This window comes from Solanum dulcamara, chromosome 8, assembly GCF_947179165.1.
Source record: "Solanum dulcamara chromosome 8, daSolDulc1.2, whole genome shotgun sequence".
Taxonomy (NCBI): Eukaryota; Viridiplantae; Streptophyta; class Magnoliopsida; order Solanales; family Solanaceae; genus Solanum; species Solanum dulcamara.
Genome location: NC_077244.1, coordinates 66,824,654 through 66,842,729, shown reverse-complemented (window position 1 = coordinate 66,842,729; position 18,076 = coordinate 66,824,654). Strand labels below are relative to the sequence as shown.

Sequence of the window (18,076 nt, the reverse complement as noted above, 5' to 3'; positions counted from 1 at the left end):
AAACTTTGTAAATTATATGTAATTGTAATTTATTTGTATCAAGTATATGTAAGTGAATAAATAGTGAATATTTTCATTTTATTTTCAATTTTTTATCTGAATATAATTTTATCAGAATCTCATAATTTCTTGTATGACTTTAAACAACTTTCATTGCTTTTTACTAATTTGTATTGTTAAATTTTATCAAGAATCACTTCCTTATTATGGTATTCAAGCCAAACACATCCGTACACGTAATTCAATACCGAGTCATTTGTGTTGGTGCTCATTTGTTATGACAAATATTCACCCTTAAACATGATATTCATTTTTTATATTTCCTCCTCCATTTTATATTAGTATCGTTTTATTAAAAATAAATATTTTTTATTTATTTAATTTAAAAAATTAAGAAAATTTTATTATATTTTTTCTCTTTCTACTATTAAAATTAAATAATTATATAAAATAAAAATAGTAATTAAATTTAGAATCTCAAAGTGCCATTAATAAAATTAGTTAAGCAAAAATTCACTTTCATTAATAAAAGAAAATCTTAAATAATGTGTTAATCAAGTCAATACTAGCCAAATAATATGAAACAGAAGTAAAATTTTAATAAAAAGTTATACACATTATGTATTTAATAACTTTGGCGAAATATAAAGTAGAATAATTGCCCCCCACTCCTCAACCACCACGTCCACACCAAGCACTTGCTTTGCTTTTGTCTTTTCAATTCAAAGCCCCAACGTCATATAATATTTTTTTTCCCAAGGTGATTATTAATTACCTCAAAGAGAGTACAGAGGTCATTATCACCATATTGTCATGATTATAATATTATGGCGGCCACCTTTTACGATAAGTTCTCCATTACCACAGTTAGTTTTTATAATTTCAGTGCCACTCGCCCCCCCGTAATTGCTTGGTCACACTCGATATTCTAGAGTCAAAATCCTCTAATCCAAATTAATATGATTTATGTTGTACAGTAAATTTTGTTACAGTATCATATAACTAGCTCAAAATGTAATTTATTTATACGGGATTTATAAAAAAAACATATACTGAAAATTAACTATTTTTTACCCCTCCCTTAAGACTACTTACCCTTTTTGTTCTTTGAATCCATAACCTTAGAAGTGGAAGTGAGCAACTCCCTTTTTGTCCCCATATGAAAATTAACTTTGAAGGAGCATAGACTACGATTTTAGGGTAATAAGTACAAGAATTGCACAAAACTTAATTTTCATATCGATAAGTTTCATACGTGCACTTATTGTGAATGTAGATACTCTTGAACGGTGAGTATTTAATCTTTCTGCTAAACATGATGCAACTATAATTCTTTTGATGCTTCAAAAGAAATGTACTCAAAAGGTATGCTGCAGTCACTCTTCGCTAGTATACACAACTGATGCATTTTCCAGAGAACCACATCAAATTGCCCACAAATGTTACATGACAAGTAACTAACAATGCTGCCTCTTCTAGATAACCATATTCAAAATTAGATGATAACTGAAAAGTTATGAATATTCTCAAAAGAAGAATCTAAATTTTCACAAAGGCCATAGAAAGTGCACACCACCAGACAAGCTCGGAATGCATTCACTTAGAGCGGAGTTAAGGGAACAGAAAATTAAAGAAAAACTGGCAAAGCAACAATCGTACACATGGAATTACAGCATAGGCCAGGAATTCGTAGAGCCTGATCTCTAGAAGCTAGTGACACAATCCTTGCAAAAAGGAGTGCGTACAATTAGAATCTCCTCCTGGGACTTCTAGAACGACGACTATGTGGTGACCTGCAAAGATGAGGGTAGCTACATATTAATCGATAATTCTTCAACACAAAAACCTTACGGATGTTCCAAACATTCAAACACAGATTTTACACTAATGTAAACAGATAGGAATTTCATTCTCTATTTTGGAATAAGAAATGAAGATATATCATACAAAGATGAATATTTATCAAAGGGAATTATCTCAAAGGACAAGGATAAACTTACCTCTAATTGAAAAGTGAAAATTGACTTATTAGAGCAACAAGTCTCTCATAAGTCAGTAGTCTTCTTACCTTTCATTTTTCAAAAAAAATAAAATAATCAATAATCTTCCTACCAGCTCAAAAAGGCACGAACTCACTAGAAAATTCTCTTAACTATATTATTTATCTGCAACTCTTCCTGTTTTTCTAACAGTATGGAGGGGGCACCAACACCTAAAGTTGGTATTTACAAACTGATATGTCTGAGCAACCCAAATATTAGTCTGTAGCTTCAACAATTACTAGCAGAGTCATGACATTTTGAGCATAACAAGACTAAGTGAAGCACCCTCTGTTCTTTTTTAAATGGATACATTAGGAACACCTTTACTACTGCATGGCACCACAGAGACCCTGCTCATTTGTAATAACTAAACAAGGGCTAACAAACATCCAGGAAACAAATGAGCAGACTTGCATCATTGCTGTCTTAGAATCCTATTATTCATCATATGATATCAAACTCCCTTTTTGCCAAAACGGAAAATCCCCGACAAGACCTGTTAGTTTCAAATGGAAAATGTGAAGTGCCTATCCTATATTTGACAATTAATGGTAATCCATACCCCACACAGACACATTCCTAGTGTTTTTTCACCAATTCCACCACCTTCCCACCCCTCTCCAAAAGCTAAATAAAAGCTCAAACTGCTCTGGGGACACCTATCCATGGGAGAGTGGGAGATGCATAAATCTTCAGACAATCATTTCGTGACCATAATGATGTTAGGAAAACCTAAATCATCACTACACATGTTCATACAACCACAGCAATCATATGTATATTGCAAAGCAAACAGCTCTCTAATGGCTGACAAACTTGACGAATAAACTGGAAGAGAAGTCTGACATGAGTTTGCAGTTTGTCTACTGATAAGGCTACTGAGGACTGGTTTTAACCATTGAGCTAATCCTACTCAAACATCTGTTTGGCAATTTTGGAACTTTTCTAGTTATGTACTGAGGGATAAGTTATCAATTTTTGCCTACAATATCATCAATAAGAAACCTAGTTCAATTATCTCAGCTAGGATTTGACCAAAACTAGATTAACGGTAAAAGGAAACAAATCAAACAATTATGCATACCCTTAGAATACAGGGAGAAAGAAGAGAATTTGAGAGAACTGAAGGATACACTGTCCATTACCTCCACAGAGATGGTCTGATAAAAGTAAAAATCTACTCTAACGTCAAAGACCACAAGATGAAGCAAAAAATAAGACAATATTGATCCGCAAGCGATCCAGCTGCTAAACAAAAGGGAGTCCTAGTAATAGGTGGTTGTCATTTGATTCCACACACACACAACTGACAGCTGAATCATGGGGATACAGGAAAGGGGTTGATAACTTTTATCAACAAAAAGAATATGAGGGAGGCAAGTGACAATTCCACTCCTATGGAGATGAAGGCTATACCAGAGTTAATGACATGCATTAAAGTCAGTTTAAGGGCTAATGTTTTTTTGGTGTAATCAAGGTTAAGCAAATAACATAGAGAATTTTACAGATTATTTGAGCTCATGGAGGGGTGTCGACGCCCCAATTAGGAGGTTTGAGCGGTTGGATTTGGGGGTTATGCGGAGGGGTAGGGGTAGACCTTAAAAATATTGAAGAGAGGTGATTAGACAACATATGACACTACTTTATATCACCGAGGACATGACGTTACATAGAAAAGAGCAGAGGTCGTGGATTAGGATAGAAAGCTAGTAGGGATAGAATGGTGTCTTGCCGTGTGTCGGTTTAGGATGGTCGTAGGTCTAGGCATGCCTTTATAGTTGTGTTGTTATTGCCTTTGATTATCACCTTACTTTGCTATCGTTATTGTTCTTGTCTTGTAAAATTTGCATCGCTTTTCGTTTTTTGCCATTATGCTATATATATTATTTTTCTCCCTTACTTGGAACTGTGACTTTTGAGCTGAGAGTCTTTCGGAAACAGTCTCTCTATCTCCATGAGGTAATGGTAAGGTCTGCATATATCCTACCCTCCCCAGACCCCACTTGTGGGATTTCACTGGGTATGTTGTTGTTTTGAGCTCATGGAGTTTGTACTCTTTGTGAACCTATTACTGCATCTTTCTGGTTCACATTTGCTTTTGCAAAATACTTAAGCCCAAAAATTCACAAGATAACAATTAGGTCAGGTCATAACATTTATCCAGTTGCAAATGTTTGAAAAGTGGTTATTCCAATCTCTGCAAATAATTCCGTGTCCCGACTTTTTCTCAAGAAGAGGGTAAATCTAAGCCCCTGGAGGAACATTTGCCAACATTTAGAAAACAATGATTGAAAGTGAAAAGTGTATCCTAGATTCAGGCAGCATTTTATCACAGGCTATTCTACGCCCAAAATTACATTAACTGGATTAACCAAGAAGATACCTTCTCCTAGCATTTCTCCTTCTAAAAGGACCTTTGCTGAATGCCCAATCAACATGTATAGTCTGAGTGAGCAGCTCATTCCCATCCATTTCACTGATAGCTCTCTCTGCTTCTTCAAAGTTTTCATATTCAATAAGTGCATAACCCTGTCAAAATGGAAAACTTTATAAAAATGATACCGCTCCAAACTAAGACAAATGCAGAAACTTAATTAAAAACAAAGAGAAGTATCTATCTGGAGTCACTCATAATTAACATAATATTGACCCTGTTTTATTCCATTTATTTCCATTACAAATTCATCAAGGAGATGCTCTTACACAGTTATATGGAACAAGGAATGTCTCTCACTTATAATTTCAACAAATTTTCTAGATCAAAACAATTTTGTCATCATCCAAAATCTTTTGATAGGAAAGTTAATTAGATTAAAGCATACAATGGGAATGCAATTCGTATAACATCATATGTGCAACACCCAGAAAATGAAACCCAGAACCCAAAGAAGCAGCTACACATTCTGAGAAAGAAAAGAGCCAGTTCACCTTGACAAATCCAGAACGACGATCCAGATTCAAATGCAAATTCTTGATCTCCCCGAACTCACCAAATGTATTATGAAGATCATCTTCTTGTGCCTCCTCATTAACTCCAGTGACTAAAATAATCCATCCTTCAATGGCTGCAGAATGTTTCCCTCATTAATCTTACTGGTAACCTCAAAAGATAAAAAAGAAGGCAACGACACTATCCATGTCTGAATCATCATCTATCAGACATTTTGGGATGTTTATTACATCACAATTGCATAACCTGAAGAAAATTTCAGATACCCAGCACAAATTACATATTACTTCAGTGCTGGTGACCTAGCAATCAAACAACTGATATCTCTGACCGAAATCAGCAAATTAGATTCTGTTGCACAACTTTACTGACTACTTCAGCAAGTGCTGGAGACCAAGTTGAGCCATTGAGGGTAAGTTGGATTAGCTGTTCAAAGCCAGCTCTCTCCTAAAAGCTAAGCAACAATCACAAAGTGACAAATCGACAGCCTACTATCAAGTGCTTGTTAGATGTAAACTAAGTAATAACTGGAACCCAATCCAACTAGTTAAGACACTGACAATGTAAAGAACATGAGGCTGGAGGCTTATAAGCACAATGGCCAGGGGAAAGGACCAAACAGCACAAGTATGTACATTAAATACTAACAGTAAGCCCTATTTCATGATCTTTCCACTCTTTTTGAAATGAAGACCTCAACTCAATAAGCTTCAAGTTATTCCACTTTTTATTTCCCGTTACAGGTCCTACAAAAGTTGAAGATAAGTACAAGCAATATTTCACAGTGGTCCTTTCTCTAATAGCTTTTCTTCATACACAGATGAACAAAATCAACTCCTACTAGAAGTAGGTCCTAACTTCTTTATTTAGTTTTCTAGTTCTTCACGCTTACGCAATGTAGGTGAAAACTTAAGATGGTGTCATTCACAAAAGTAATTTAACATCGTTCACCTGATCAATAGCAGAAAATAAATTAAACCAAAACAGAAAACATATGGAGTACAATCAATAAAACCATAAAATCTCCTCGTGAAAAACTCTTAACAGATAACAGGGTGAACACCTAAATATTCAATTTTAGCCTTATAAAGCTAGATGTTCTCTAGATCCAAGTCTGTAAACCAAACTAAACACTCATTATATTACCTGGATAACAACCTGCAGCAGTTTTCCTTTATTCATAACATAAATACCAAAAGAAAAGCAATTATAAGAACAAGCGATTCTTTAAAAGTTAAAATTAAGGTATCCTAATCCTAGATATTCTCTATAAACTTAATAGTTAGCAACTATCTACCTGTTGAATTATAAAAAATTTAACACTAGCACTTCTCTAAAAGTACAAATCCCTAACCAAACTAAAAAAAAAAACTCTAATTAATTACATTAGACGAATTGCCAACCTAGTGCAACACTTTCCCCTAATTTGACCAAAATTCTAAGAAAAAATAAAAATAGAAGAAGTAGCAACTTCGTAGCTTTATATAAAAGATGAGTAAAAGAAGAAACTAACATCTTTCAGGTCCAGGGCCACCTTCGGAGTCGAGAGAATCAAATCGAGCAGAAAGGCGAGCATTCCTTTCAGCCTCAGCAGTCTCTTCACGGAAACCACGGCCTTTGATTTTCTTAGAAGCAGAAGAACCACCGCCTGTAATGGCTGATTTCAGCTTTGGTATCGGTGCCCTAGGTGACGAAGCGTCAACGTCTTCGTCCATCAGATCGTCTTCCTCTGGCTCGAAATCCACAGCCTCCTCCGGGTTCGCCATTTTCGCCGCTGCAGCAGAAAAGAGAGAAGTTGGGGTTTTGATTCCTTGTTTCAACAGAATATAATAGTACTAGTAAAGTATATTTATTGAAGCTGTGTCCAGGCGAAAAAAGCTGGGGGATTATACTGGGAGGGAAGGGTTTTTGGGCCATGTGACCTTCCTAATCTTTTCGGGTCGGGTCGGGTCGGGTAGGCAATTTAGAGTATAGTTTATTGCAAATTTTTTAATAAGAAAGTATTTACCATAATTCCATAGTAACAAATTATCCGATATGAGACTTTAAAATGAAAATATCAAGATGAATACATACTCATATTTCAATGAAATTATAATAAGGAATTAGGTGAAATCAGGAATGGATGAGATTCTTTTGTTTTTAATTTGAAGTTTTTCTCCCTAATAAATTTTACATGTTGTGAATATTAATTAATTGCATAAGTATATTCCGAAATACTATATTGGAATCGAAAACCTATCTAATTGAACTACATGAAGTTAAAATTGAAGAAAAAAATATCCCAAGTGAATACGCATGCTAAGCTTTTGTATGATATTTATTGTTAAAAGTAGATTGTTTACTCTTTGACAATTCGATAAAATCAAGAAAGCATTCCAACCGACATATCAAGTCGCGAGTATTTTCCACAAGTAAAAAAATGCAAAAAGAAAAAAAGAACATAAAAAAATCGACGAGGTCCATGGAAGCTTGAAGGAAGTAATAGTGCTCGCTTCTTTAAAGTGAAGTGCACTATTACGAAATTAAAAAATACAACAACATATTCAGTATAATTCCATGAGTGAAATCTGAAAAAGATAGGTAAGGTAAGCCCTCCATTTTGCATCACTTAGTCACGTCAAGCACCAAAACGATGGCTTTTAATAACAGTACGACTTGATTTTATCAACATTAAGACAAAGCTCTATTTTAACAAATCTGCCACTCTTGATCCCCTATTATTGTGCAAGGTCTTTCACATAAACCATTGCAAGAAGGTTGGATGTAAAAACTACTAAATTCTGGTGTCTTGAACATCATCAACTTGCCATATATCATAAACGATGCTGACAAACAATCCACAAGTTCCATTCCATTCTCTTTCCCTCTCTAAAAGCATATATACTTACAAACAGAAATACAACATACGATATTTTGCACGTTTGTGCTTATTCCTGCACGGTAAGAGCAGTAAGAAGCTCAAGTGGACCCAACTGATTTGCTTCTTCAGCACAAATTATTGTTCCATTTCTTATTTGTAAGCAAGTGCAGGCATGATTGCAGCAAGGAAGAACCAGTTGCATGGACCTTGGAATACAACACTTCAAATGGTTAGAAAACTAATTTAGGAAAAGATGAGAAAAAAATGGGTGAAATCCAGCTGTAGAAAACCAAACAAGTGCGAGTATTTGCTTCAATATCCAAATGGACTTCCTGACAGTGAAAAATTGAAAATTACCATTATGAACTCTTCTTCATTGGGTATCTGAAATGAGGTCTTCAAGTTCATCGATAATGGCATCATAACAAAAGAGGTATTGCTCCTGTAATATACAATAGGAGTTTAGTACAGACATTCTGTGCAATAAGTACTTTAAGAATTTAAGAGCAAAGATTTGTTAAGAAAGTTGAAACACACTAGTATATAGATACTGAGGGTAAGTGTAAGTGAAACAAATACCAAAAGAGAAAAAAGAGTATAGCTGAAAAAATGCAAGACATTTAACTTGCTCTTTAAACCAAAAAAAAAGGACAAAAGGACACTGGGATAAAAAGTTTGTGGACCTGCTCTTAGGGGGTACACTGCACGGGGGAAAACAATAGGTTTTCTTTTACAAAATGTGGCACTAAGTAATAAACAAGAAGTTGGATAAGTTTCTTGGGGAAACATACATGGCACCCGCTACCTTCTTTCTGATACCTGCTACCTTCTTTTTTTTTTAATAGAAGTGGCACCTGTTAAAGATGACACTTTAACAAACCAGAAATTATTGCATCTGCAACTATCCGCTTATATAATTTTTTTTATGATGGTGGTGTCCGGACCAGATTTTGCACACCTCGACTATTCCACTGGGTATCTGCTTGTGTAATATAATTGTATTATCAATTTTAATAACAAAGAGAGGCTGCTATACCATGGTCTGAACCATCCCAATTCGCTGAGACCTAAAAATGGTTATCGTGTTTACAAGATCTAGAGCAGACATATCTCCAACCAGTATTCTTTGGATGGTATTATGGATTGCACAGTATGTTCCAGTCCTACCAATACCTGCACTGTGTAAGAGAATGAGATGTCAGGCTTTAGAAAGGGTCAATAACAGAATTTTTAAAAGACACATCTAAAGGGATGATGATGACAGAAACCTGCAGTGCACCACAATTGGTCCAAGACTGGGTGGGACACTAGATGTTCGTTTCAGTATTTCACGAACAGCAAGAGTGTCCTTTGGAACTCCATGGTCAGGCCAGTCTGGATATTGAATATGTAAAACACACAAAGGTGGTTCTTTTGACTGGCAAACAGCAAGAAGAAAAGATCACAAATTTATTGCCATCTCCCTCATAATATTGGCAAAAAGTTAACGTTAACTATATATATAAGGATGTCAATTGAGTGGGAGATACATACCAGTGTAGAAACTAACAAGATTGCCAAAAGGTAATCCTACTAAAAGTACAAGGTTGAAGAAACCACATTTCTGATATCATAATACGAAATAAAGCCTTTGTACTGCAAAGTGAAAGACTTAAGTTTTCTTTACTCCAAACAATAAAAATGCTAGAATTGCTTGATAGAGTTCGATAAGAGATTGCCGCAATAACTTTAGTACCAATTGTGAAGACTTTTCACAGAAGCAAATGCTTAATTCTAACCAAGTAGTCTATTGCCACCTACTACATGGCAAAAGAAAACTTACATCTGCTATAACAACATACCCAGTGTAATCCCACAAGTGTCTGGGGAGGGTGGTGTGTACACAACTATAAAAGTAATTAAAACACAAGATAAAGCGAAAATAACTAAAATTCAAACCTATATCCAAAATTATTTGGTTTTAAAACTAAACTGGCCACCGGTTGAAGCTAGAGATGGAGTTGCATCAACTATATACAAGAGGAGACAACGAAACAAAAATGACGCAATACTATCCAACTGATTGTTAAAGCAATACTGACTGAAACCATCGTCTAATACTGCAAAACATTCCCCATATGCTGCAATTCCTCTTATTCTTGCTCTCATAAAAATATAACCCAAATCTTGGGAGAACTCATGCAAAAAGAGCTATGCATGATCATAGCGCTTTAAAGAAGGGTATCCTAATGCCAAGGACTCATATTACTGGAGAAAAAGAATCAGTCTGGACATGTAAAATGGTGCAGAAATCAAAACATGTACATCAGCAACTCTCACCCTCCATCAAATGAATCGGGTAAATAGTCTTCAGCGGGTTCCATATCCATGTCCATCATAATAAGATTCTTCATGCTCTTTTCATTGTGTAAAACACGGACAGAGAATAATTTACTAACCTCAATATACTTCACCTCCAGACATCGCAAAATCAATGAAGTCTGAGTTGTCTTTATCCACTTCGTGACAATACATATATTGCCAAATCTTCTGGGATCACCATCTGCTTGAAAATAATCCCCACACTTGACAGTCTGCATTGCATTTTTCATAAAGAAGGAAAGATGAGATGATAAAACTGACGCAATCACCGGCTTAATAAATGAAGTAAAACCAACTAGAATAAGTGCTTAAATTCACTCAGTGGTTAACAGATTTTACAAAGTGATTGAAAGGAAAGGACTAGTAGCCTCTCTATTTGTGCGAAGAGTTAAATATAATCCAGAATAAAGGTAATGAAACAAGGTCTTTTAGTCCTTTTTCCATTTGGAAGGGGAAATTGTTTCGCAGCTACTCAAGTTTTAGGAAGATAGAAGGGAAAGAACATATTAAGTCAAAATTTCAATCCTAGAAAAGCCGCCAAGCCTTTGCACGTTAGACTTTGCTAATCTTTCTGCAGTTCAAATAACCAACAAAATCCAAGTATAACAGTTTTGAAACTAGAGAAAGAACACAAAAATAAATAAACAATCTGCCAAGCTTATTAGAAGGGAAATCTAGGGCTTTTTGCCGTGATGGAATATGAACTGTATTTGGAACCTTTCCCCAACAAAAGCTGATTTTCTGCAAAAGTTATTCACCTACAAGCTTTAATATTCCTCACAAAGTTACAAGCTAGTGATCACAAAATATCATTAAGCGCCACACTCAAAGTCTACTTATACTAACTCCATCAAAATATGCTCTTCATTTTTTGTTCTATTTCTATAAGAAGATTGCAATCGCTTCTTTATTTCTTCATGTTCAAAAAATCAAGTCTATAGGAGAAACATATCCTACTCAGAAAGATTGACAGTGATGACTATATCAAATTCCAATAGACCTTAAACCCACCATCTCTGGCTTGAGTTAGGGCCAGAAAGGATGATGTGAAATAATGCAGGCAGAAAATGAAAATTTAATTTAATACCAACCATTTTTTTGGAGAAGATATAGTAGCATATATATTGAAAATACCAACCTGTTTATTCCTTTCTGTATACATTATTATACACATAGACGCGTGAAATAAAGATTACCAAGCAAGAAGAGAAGGCTAAGATTTGTTTTTTCTCTACAGTTTCGTTTCCCCCACCCTATTTCACAGCTCAAAATATAGAAAAGTACGTAGAAAGGGGGGAAAATATCTCAAGCAAAATGCAAAAACCGTATCAAAGATTAACTTGAACCTTTCTGATAGTATAAAAATGCTAGATCTAATTACAACAGAGGATGCAAATCAAGAGACGAAAAAGAAAGAAAAGTTTGTATTTTACCTACGTAGAAAATTTTGGATCAGAACCCTTATAACAAAAAATCTCATTTTTCCCTTCTGTCAGATGACAGAGCAAGGACATCTTGTCTTGTTAACATTACAATAATTACCTGGTAATTTAAACAGTTGAATACCTTGTAATTGTCAACCAATTGTGTAAGCATCACAATCACAGGACAGCGATGCTGGATTATCATTTCCCAAAAGTCTTCAAAAGTGTGTGGTAGCGGACCTTGTGTTGCAATAAACTGAGACACGATTTCGGATATCTAGCAAAAAGGAGCATTGTAATGCTCATGAAGCAGATTGGTGGAAGAGAGCTTGACATTTTCCAAGAGAGTATGGAGAACAAGTAGCATGGTTAACTAATTTCAAGTGATAGATGTAGAAGTCTACCTTAATGAAGCTTGCATTTATATATCCTCTAGCTGGTGGGTCCAAAACAACCCTGTTATTGTCAACTGAGAAGAATGAAGCTTGATATAATTATTCACAGGTTATAATACACAACTTCAAAGACAAATGAAGAATTACTAGAAACTGATCTGCATACATGGCAGAACATCAGTGTATCGATTTTTGCTAATGTTTATGCTGTTCAAAGCCACTGAGCATCTACTTTTCATTTCTGAAGCTCTCATCCTAGTTGCCTGAGTCATAAGAGATCACAACAAATAAATAACAAAAGAAGCAAAACAAACAACATCATGCAACAATTCAAAGTTAGAGAGCTGTCCTTTGACATAAATTTAGCTCAAAATATCTTAGGGGGCGTTTGGCGATGAAATTTTTTTACTTTTAACACTGGGAAACACGTTTGGCCATAAAATTTCTGGAAATTCCGGAATTCAACTGTTTTCACTCCAAACTACTCTCAAAAATTCAAAAACAACTCCAATTGATATTCATGGCCAAACATAAATTTTCAACTATCATTTTTCACTTTGAACACAAAAACTACTTTCTTCAAATGCAAAACACTCCCTTAACTTTAATAACTTTCAAGTTCATTTGTCCAGTCTACATCATTTTAAGTGGAACCACCACCTGAAACATCATAAAAATGATGCTCGAATTTTTTTTGGGATAACTAGATATAAATGAGAGTGGGAAACAATACATAAATGAACCCAATCGCCAAAGAAGCAACTCAATATTTACCTAAAACTATCGAAAGGTGTTATTTTGCTTCATATAGACACTTAAGACCACCTGACTCCCAATATAAATCCATTTTTGCTCTTCGGAGTTGATACTTGCAGTGAGGCCTTCCTATTATGTTCCACATCTCAAGAAAGTAAGAATGTTAGTCCCCTAAATGTAACGGCACAACTATGCAACTTGATCATTAAAAGCAGCCTACAGTGTTGGGAGATAGATGAGTTCCACAACCTATTGGAACTACTATAAAAGCAAAGCATCACACCAACAGGTCAGAATTCTTGGTTAGGGAATGACAAGCATGAGGAATTATTGGATTTAAGTACTCCTACCACAGACTACTAAAAAGAGAAGACGTAATATTCCCTCACATCTCAGTCTAGATTCCTAGATCTCCGATGAAGGTATATTTTCCAGCGACCGCAAGGGTAGTCATCCTTACACGCAGAGAACTTGAGCAACGGAAGTTAGGACACAGCCACTGCTATATGTGCAAACAATCCTGTGCAGATGTGGATCACTTGCTCATGCGTTGTAAATGAGGTCTGGGGAGATACATCAATAAATATTACTTTTTGAAAAGAAATAAAAGAACTAATCCTTTTTTGACCGCATGGTAGTGTAGAATCTTGTAAAATATACTACGACACATACTAATTGCTAAGAGCCTAAAATTGTGATTGAACACAGTAGGAGATGTCTTAAAATAGCATATGTCAGAATATTAGAAGCCCCAAGTTTTTAAGTTAGCTATAGTCCCACTTTAGAAAAAAGTTCATGTGTATTGTGTTTGACGCAAATAAATTGATGTGTCTTTTATTTATCAAGCCATCAATATCACCCAAAACTTTCAATCAATCAACCAGTTAACTACTTATGGATCCCTAACTACTATTAGTCGGCTCAATATCAATTGACTTAAGCCTGTTTCATATGACGTAATAAATTAAATTCCTAGAGCATTCATTATGGTATCACCTAGTTAAGGTTGGCAGTCATCCTATAAGGAGCAAACAATTTCCCAACAATTTTATCAGTCAATTAATCAACTACATCTTAATCCTAAATTAGCTGGAGTACACAACATAAATCCTCTATATAGATCTCGTCGATTGATATGAACCATTTAATATGTTCCAATTTCTGTTTGAAGCATTCACACTACCGCAATTTGTCCAAGAATGGAACCACCTATGCGAAGAAGAAACGTTGAGAAGTCCAATGACAACAGCAACTCATTCTTAGCATAAAATGACTTACCTTTTTTAATTAATATATCAAAATATGACCGTGAAAACTAAACACCACACTTGAATCAACTACACCATGTTCCCTTACTAGTTGAACTTGGAGTATGAATACTTTATATCCATCCCACTCTTTTTGGATCCATCTCATACATTTACATCCCAAATTCAACATCGTTTCCCATGGAAAATGTTTTTCATGAAAATAAGTGAATTTCTAACTTATTTTCTTGTGCTCAGTACCTAAGCAAAATATATTATACTAAAAAAAAATCGTAAAATGCAAGAGGACCTGCAAAGTCATGAACTCTTGGCGAATTTTTTCGGGAGAAGAAAACCTCTTGTCTTTGAAGACTTTGAGTGAATCCAAACAATAACGCTGCTGATCAGGAGACAGAACCACTCTCTTAGGAACTGAATCGTCGGAGAAATCGAAAGGCTTGGTGGCCGAAGGCGACAGGGGTTTACCGGAGGTAGCCATCGCCGATCTCCGGCTCCGATTCCGAATGGAAAGTCTGCTACCCGTGGCTCCGGATTCGCCTTTTTTTTTATCGTGGCTTGTCTTCTTCTATTTGGAAAATGAGCAGGATGTTCACTTGACTGCTTTCTTTGTACTCCTTTTCAATTATTAAAACTATTTCTGAAATATGTCATATTATGTTAGATTCAATAAGAAAAAACTTAAAATGTTTTTAAACTATTTAAAATCATATAAAAATATCTTTCAGTCATTTATTGAGCTTAAAATATTTTTAATATTTATCTTTAGGTCCAAAAAGACATTTTCTTTAACGAAAAATGGCATTTTAGGCCGATGGATAAAAACATTTTTGTACCATTTGTAATAGTTCAAAGGTATTTTAGGCCCTTTTTCGTAATTAAAATTCTGATAAATAAATTTTGATTTATAATTAATTTTAAATAATTAAATTGTAACCAATAGATAGCTGCCACGTGTTTAAAAAAATTATTCAAATTATTTAATTAAAATTCTGATTCTGTTAAATAAATTTTGATTTATAATTAATTTAAAATAATAAAATTGTAATCAATAGATTAATTAATTTTAAATAATTAAATTGAATTCAATAGATGTCTGGCACGTATTTAAAAAAAATATTCAAATTATTTAATTAAAATTATGTTAAATAAAGATATTTTAGGTTCAATAGATGGATGAGGGATATTTTTATACCATTTTCAATAGTTCGAAGGCATTTTAGGCCCTTTTCTGTACTAAAAATAGTCAAACTATATTACATAAATGGTAGAATGACTTGGGAGACAATTGTACTTGACTCTGTTTATCACTTGAATCCATCTACTCACGACTTTGCCAAATGAACACTTGAAGTTATTAAAACGCGCTCTTTTAAACCTCTTTGACCAAGAGTGTCTCTCAATCACGCTGATGTGGATAACACATCACTATCCACATTAGAAAAAAATTGTCACATGGATAAAAATTGTCACATCATTTTTATCATTACAAATATTATTTTCTAAAATAAAAAATAATCTCAAAATCATCTCCAAAATTAATCTTTTGAAACTGATTCAGCAGCAAAAATGTCTCTCCGGCCACTTTATTCAAAGTTAGTCACCGCGACGAATTGTTTGATTGAAATTGAATTGGAGTATATATATATATATATATATATATATATATATATATATTATTTTTAGGTTTTTAAATTAATTTTTTAAAAGACTCAATTTCATTGAGCTTCTGAAAAGATGGCATTTCTTGTCTTGTCTTATTTATATAACCTTGCATGCTTTTATTGATAGAGAAAGTTTTGGTTTTATTTTTGAAAGTTAATCCCGCATTAGTATCTGAATTAGTTGAATAAAATTGTAATATAATCAAGAAAGGAGGAGGCGGCTTTTCTCTCTGTGAAGTCGCTATTAATTTTATTTATTATTATTATTATAAATCAATTTATCATAATATCAATTTGAAATTTTATTTTGATTCGACACATCTTCTATACTATATAAGAGGGAGTTCCCTCAGTAGTACCAAATCAATCTATACTCTCCACGTGTTTTGACTTTTATTGTTCCCCTTTCTCTGTATTCCACGTGTTTTTCCATTCACATGAATGATCCTTCAGCTCTCCATTTGTTCGAGTTTCTTCGATGTTCCAAACGAAATACAAGAGTTTCTTCTATGTTTGGTTTTTGGGTTCTTTGGTTGTTGATAAATTTGTTAGTCTAATTTTTCAAAAGCATGCCATTTGTTTGCAATAATGCCTTATCCAGATTGACTGTTTTACATAATCGTCTCTTTGTTTTGCAAAAAACTTGGTGAATTTCGATTTCAACAAATATCAAAATTATCTGCTCATGTTGCGCTGCCTTTGTGCCTTGATTTGCTGGATTTATCATGTGTTCAATGTTTTCTTTGCTAATCTAAATTATCGCCTTGGACTTAAAGTTAATTTTTATTTGGTTGATTTGTTAATTTATGTACGCACTTCGCTTGCTGGATTTGATGTAACACGAATTGCTATTTGTTGGGAATTTTGACTAACGCAAGTTTGGTCTGCCCTTGCAACGCAGGGGCTTGTGCCTGACATCATTGTTTGTTTATTCCATTTAAAGATGCAATAAACAAATTTTAGTAATTACCTTCACCATACATCAAAGAATGTCCTTTCCAATCCAAAGTATAAGTTAAATCTGAAAGCTAAAGAGCTACTCAACTCTTCAATCTTCTCCCATAAGGAAAAATCATAGAGCTCATCTTAAAGTTAGTCTAATACGAACCGGCATAGTACTTTATAATAAGATTTTGCTTTTCATGTGTTCTTGTTTTTGTCGTACATCTTCCACATTAATCAATCAACCTTTTTCCCCGCTTTTGAAATTAAATATCAGTATTGGTGGAGTCCAATGGATGAAATTGTTGCTTGGTTCTGTCCTTCCTTAATTGCCAGAGAAAATTTACATAAAATAAGTCCAGAGCAAACCAATAATTCAGGGGCATATAGTGCTTCTAGAGTTCTATAACTTATGTTCTTTCATCCATGTTGTTCAGATATTTCAAAAATCTTGTCATACCAATGTCGAATTCCCCAAAATGCGTACTTTTTAGCTCATAACCGGTACAGGTGCAGTGAGGTATTCTAGTTGAGATTCTCGATGCTCTTCTCCTTTCGAGTGAATTGAATTGATCAAAAAGCATAGATCAACCTACCAATTGGCCCAACAAACTTGGAACTGAGCCAGATTGATCATTGTTCCCAAGGTCTAAAGCTTTCAAGTAAGAACACTCCCCTATGCTTAAAGCGATACATCATGTTAGCTTATTTTTTTGATAGATTAATGGCTTGAAGAAAGGTTATCTTTCCTACAGCAGCTGGTATTTCACCCGAAAGAGACAAAAATATCCAGTCTGGTATGAGAACTTCTATGGCAAGGTGAAAAAACTTTCGCCTTTCATTACTTTAAGTATTTCTAATTCCGGAACAAGATTTCTCACCTTTGGCTTTAATTGGAGTGATAGTGTAAGATTGGTTGGACTTCCATTACTATACCATCTTACTTTTCGTGGCCTGCTATGAGAATGTGTATCGCAAGGTGAAAGAAATTTCGCTTCTCATTTACTTTTAGTATTTTCTAATTCGTAAACAAGACTTCTAACATTTAGCTTTAACTAGAGTGGTAGTGTAAGTTTGGCTGCACTACATTTCTACACCATTTTGTTTTTCTTGCATATGTGTAAAGCACAATGAAGTTTCGAGATCCAATACTCTCAATCAAGAAATAGAAAGCTGGTAAAAAATAGCTTAAATATTTATTCCACGTCTATGAATGGTCTACGATATTTGAACTTGTTACTTCTTACCATGTCGTGTTGTATCTCAAATGAGAAAGTTTAGGAGTAGTTGTACACGAGTATTGCCTATACTAATGTTAGGTTCTTATTCCAGCTTGGTTTTGAAATTGAATTTTCATTTCCCTATTGGAGTATGGTTTATTAACTTGTTTCTGTATTGTTGTAGGTTCTAATGT

General features: G+C 34.4%; 2 protein-coding genes across 2 annotated transcripts; both read right to left on the bottom strand.

Moving 5' to 3' along the window:
• Positions 1 to 1,542: 1,542 nt before the first annotated feature.
• LOC129900774 (RNA-binding protein Y14A-like) lies at positions 1,543 to 6,857 on the bottom strand. The gene is made up of 4 exons (XM_055975820.1): positions 6,506 to 6,857; positions 4,971 to 5,107; positions 4,426 to 4,571; positions 1,543 to 1,793 (listed from the first exon to the last, which is right to left on the bottom strand). The coding sequence occupies exons 1-4, from the start codon at positions 6,756 to 6,758 to the stop codon at positions 1,748 to 1,750; spliced, it is 582 nt and encodes a 193-aa protein (XP_055831795.1). The 5' UTR covers positions 6,759 to 6,857; the 3' UTR covers positions 1,543 to 1,747.
• Positions 6,858 to 7,779: 922 nt separating this feature from the next.
• On the bottom strand, positions 7,780 to 14,662 carry LOC129900773 (protein-tyrosine-phosphatase PTP1-like). The gene is made up of 9 exons (XM_055975819.1): positions 14,349 to 14,662; positions 12,202 to 12,298; positions 12,045 to 12,109; positions 11,783 to 11,917; positions 10,294 to 10,428; positions 9,124 to 9,272; positions 8,892 to 9,033; positions 8,213 to 8,297; positions 7,780 to 8,061 (listed from the first exon to the last, which is right to left on the bottom strand). Exons 1-8 carry the CDS (start codon positions 14,535 to 14,537, stop codon positions 8,229 to 8,231), a joined length of 981 nt encoding a protein of 326 aa, XP_055831794.1. The 5' UTR covers positions 14,538 to 14,662; the 3' UTR covers positions 7,780 to 8,061; positions 8,213 to 8,228.
• Positions 14,663 to 18,076: the final 3,414 nt, after the last annotated feature.

What these genes read in the sequence shown, in the direction of transcription:
- LOC129900774 (XM_055975820.1), bottom strand. Translation starts at nt 6,758, where the DNA reads ATGGCGAACCCGGAGGAGGCTGTGGATTTCGAGCCAGAGGAAGACGAT. An exon ending in TGGCCCTGGACCTGAAAGAT is followed by an intron (nt 5,108 to 6,505) that starts GTTAGTTTCTTC and finishes AACATTCTGCAG; the next exon opens with CCATTGAAGGATGGATTATT. An exon ending in AGGAGAAATGCTAGGAGAAG is followed by an intron (nt 1,794 to 4,425) that starts GTATCTTCTTGG and finishes TCATCTTTGCAG; the next exon opens with GTCACCACATAGTCGTCGTT.
- LOC129900773 (XM_055975819.1), bottom strand. Translation starts at nt 14,537, where the DNA reads ATGGCTACCTCCGGTAAACCCCTGTCGCCTTCGGCCACCAAGCCTTTC. An exon ending in TGGAGGTGAAGTATATTGAG is followed by an intron (nt 9,273 to 10,293) that starts GTTAGTAAATTA and finishes GCTGTTTGCCAG; the next exon opens with TCAAAAGAACCACCTTTGTG. An exon ending in TTGGGATGGTTCAGACCATG is followed by an intron (nt 8,298 to 8,891) that starts GTATAGCAGCCT and finishes TGTATATTACAG; the next exon opens with GAGCAATACCTCTTTTGTTA.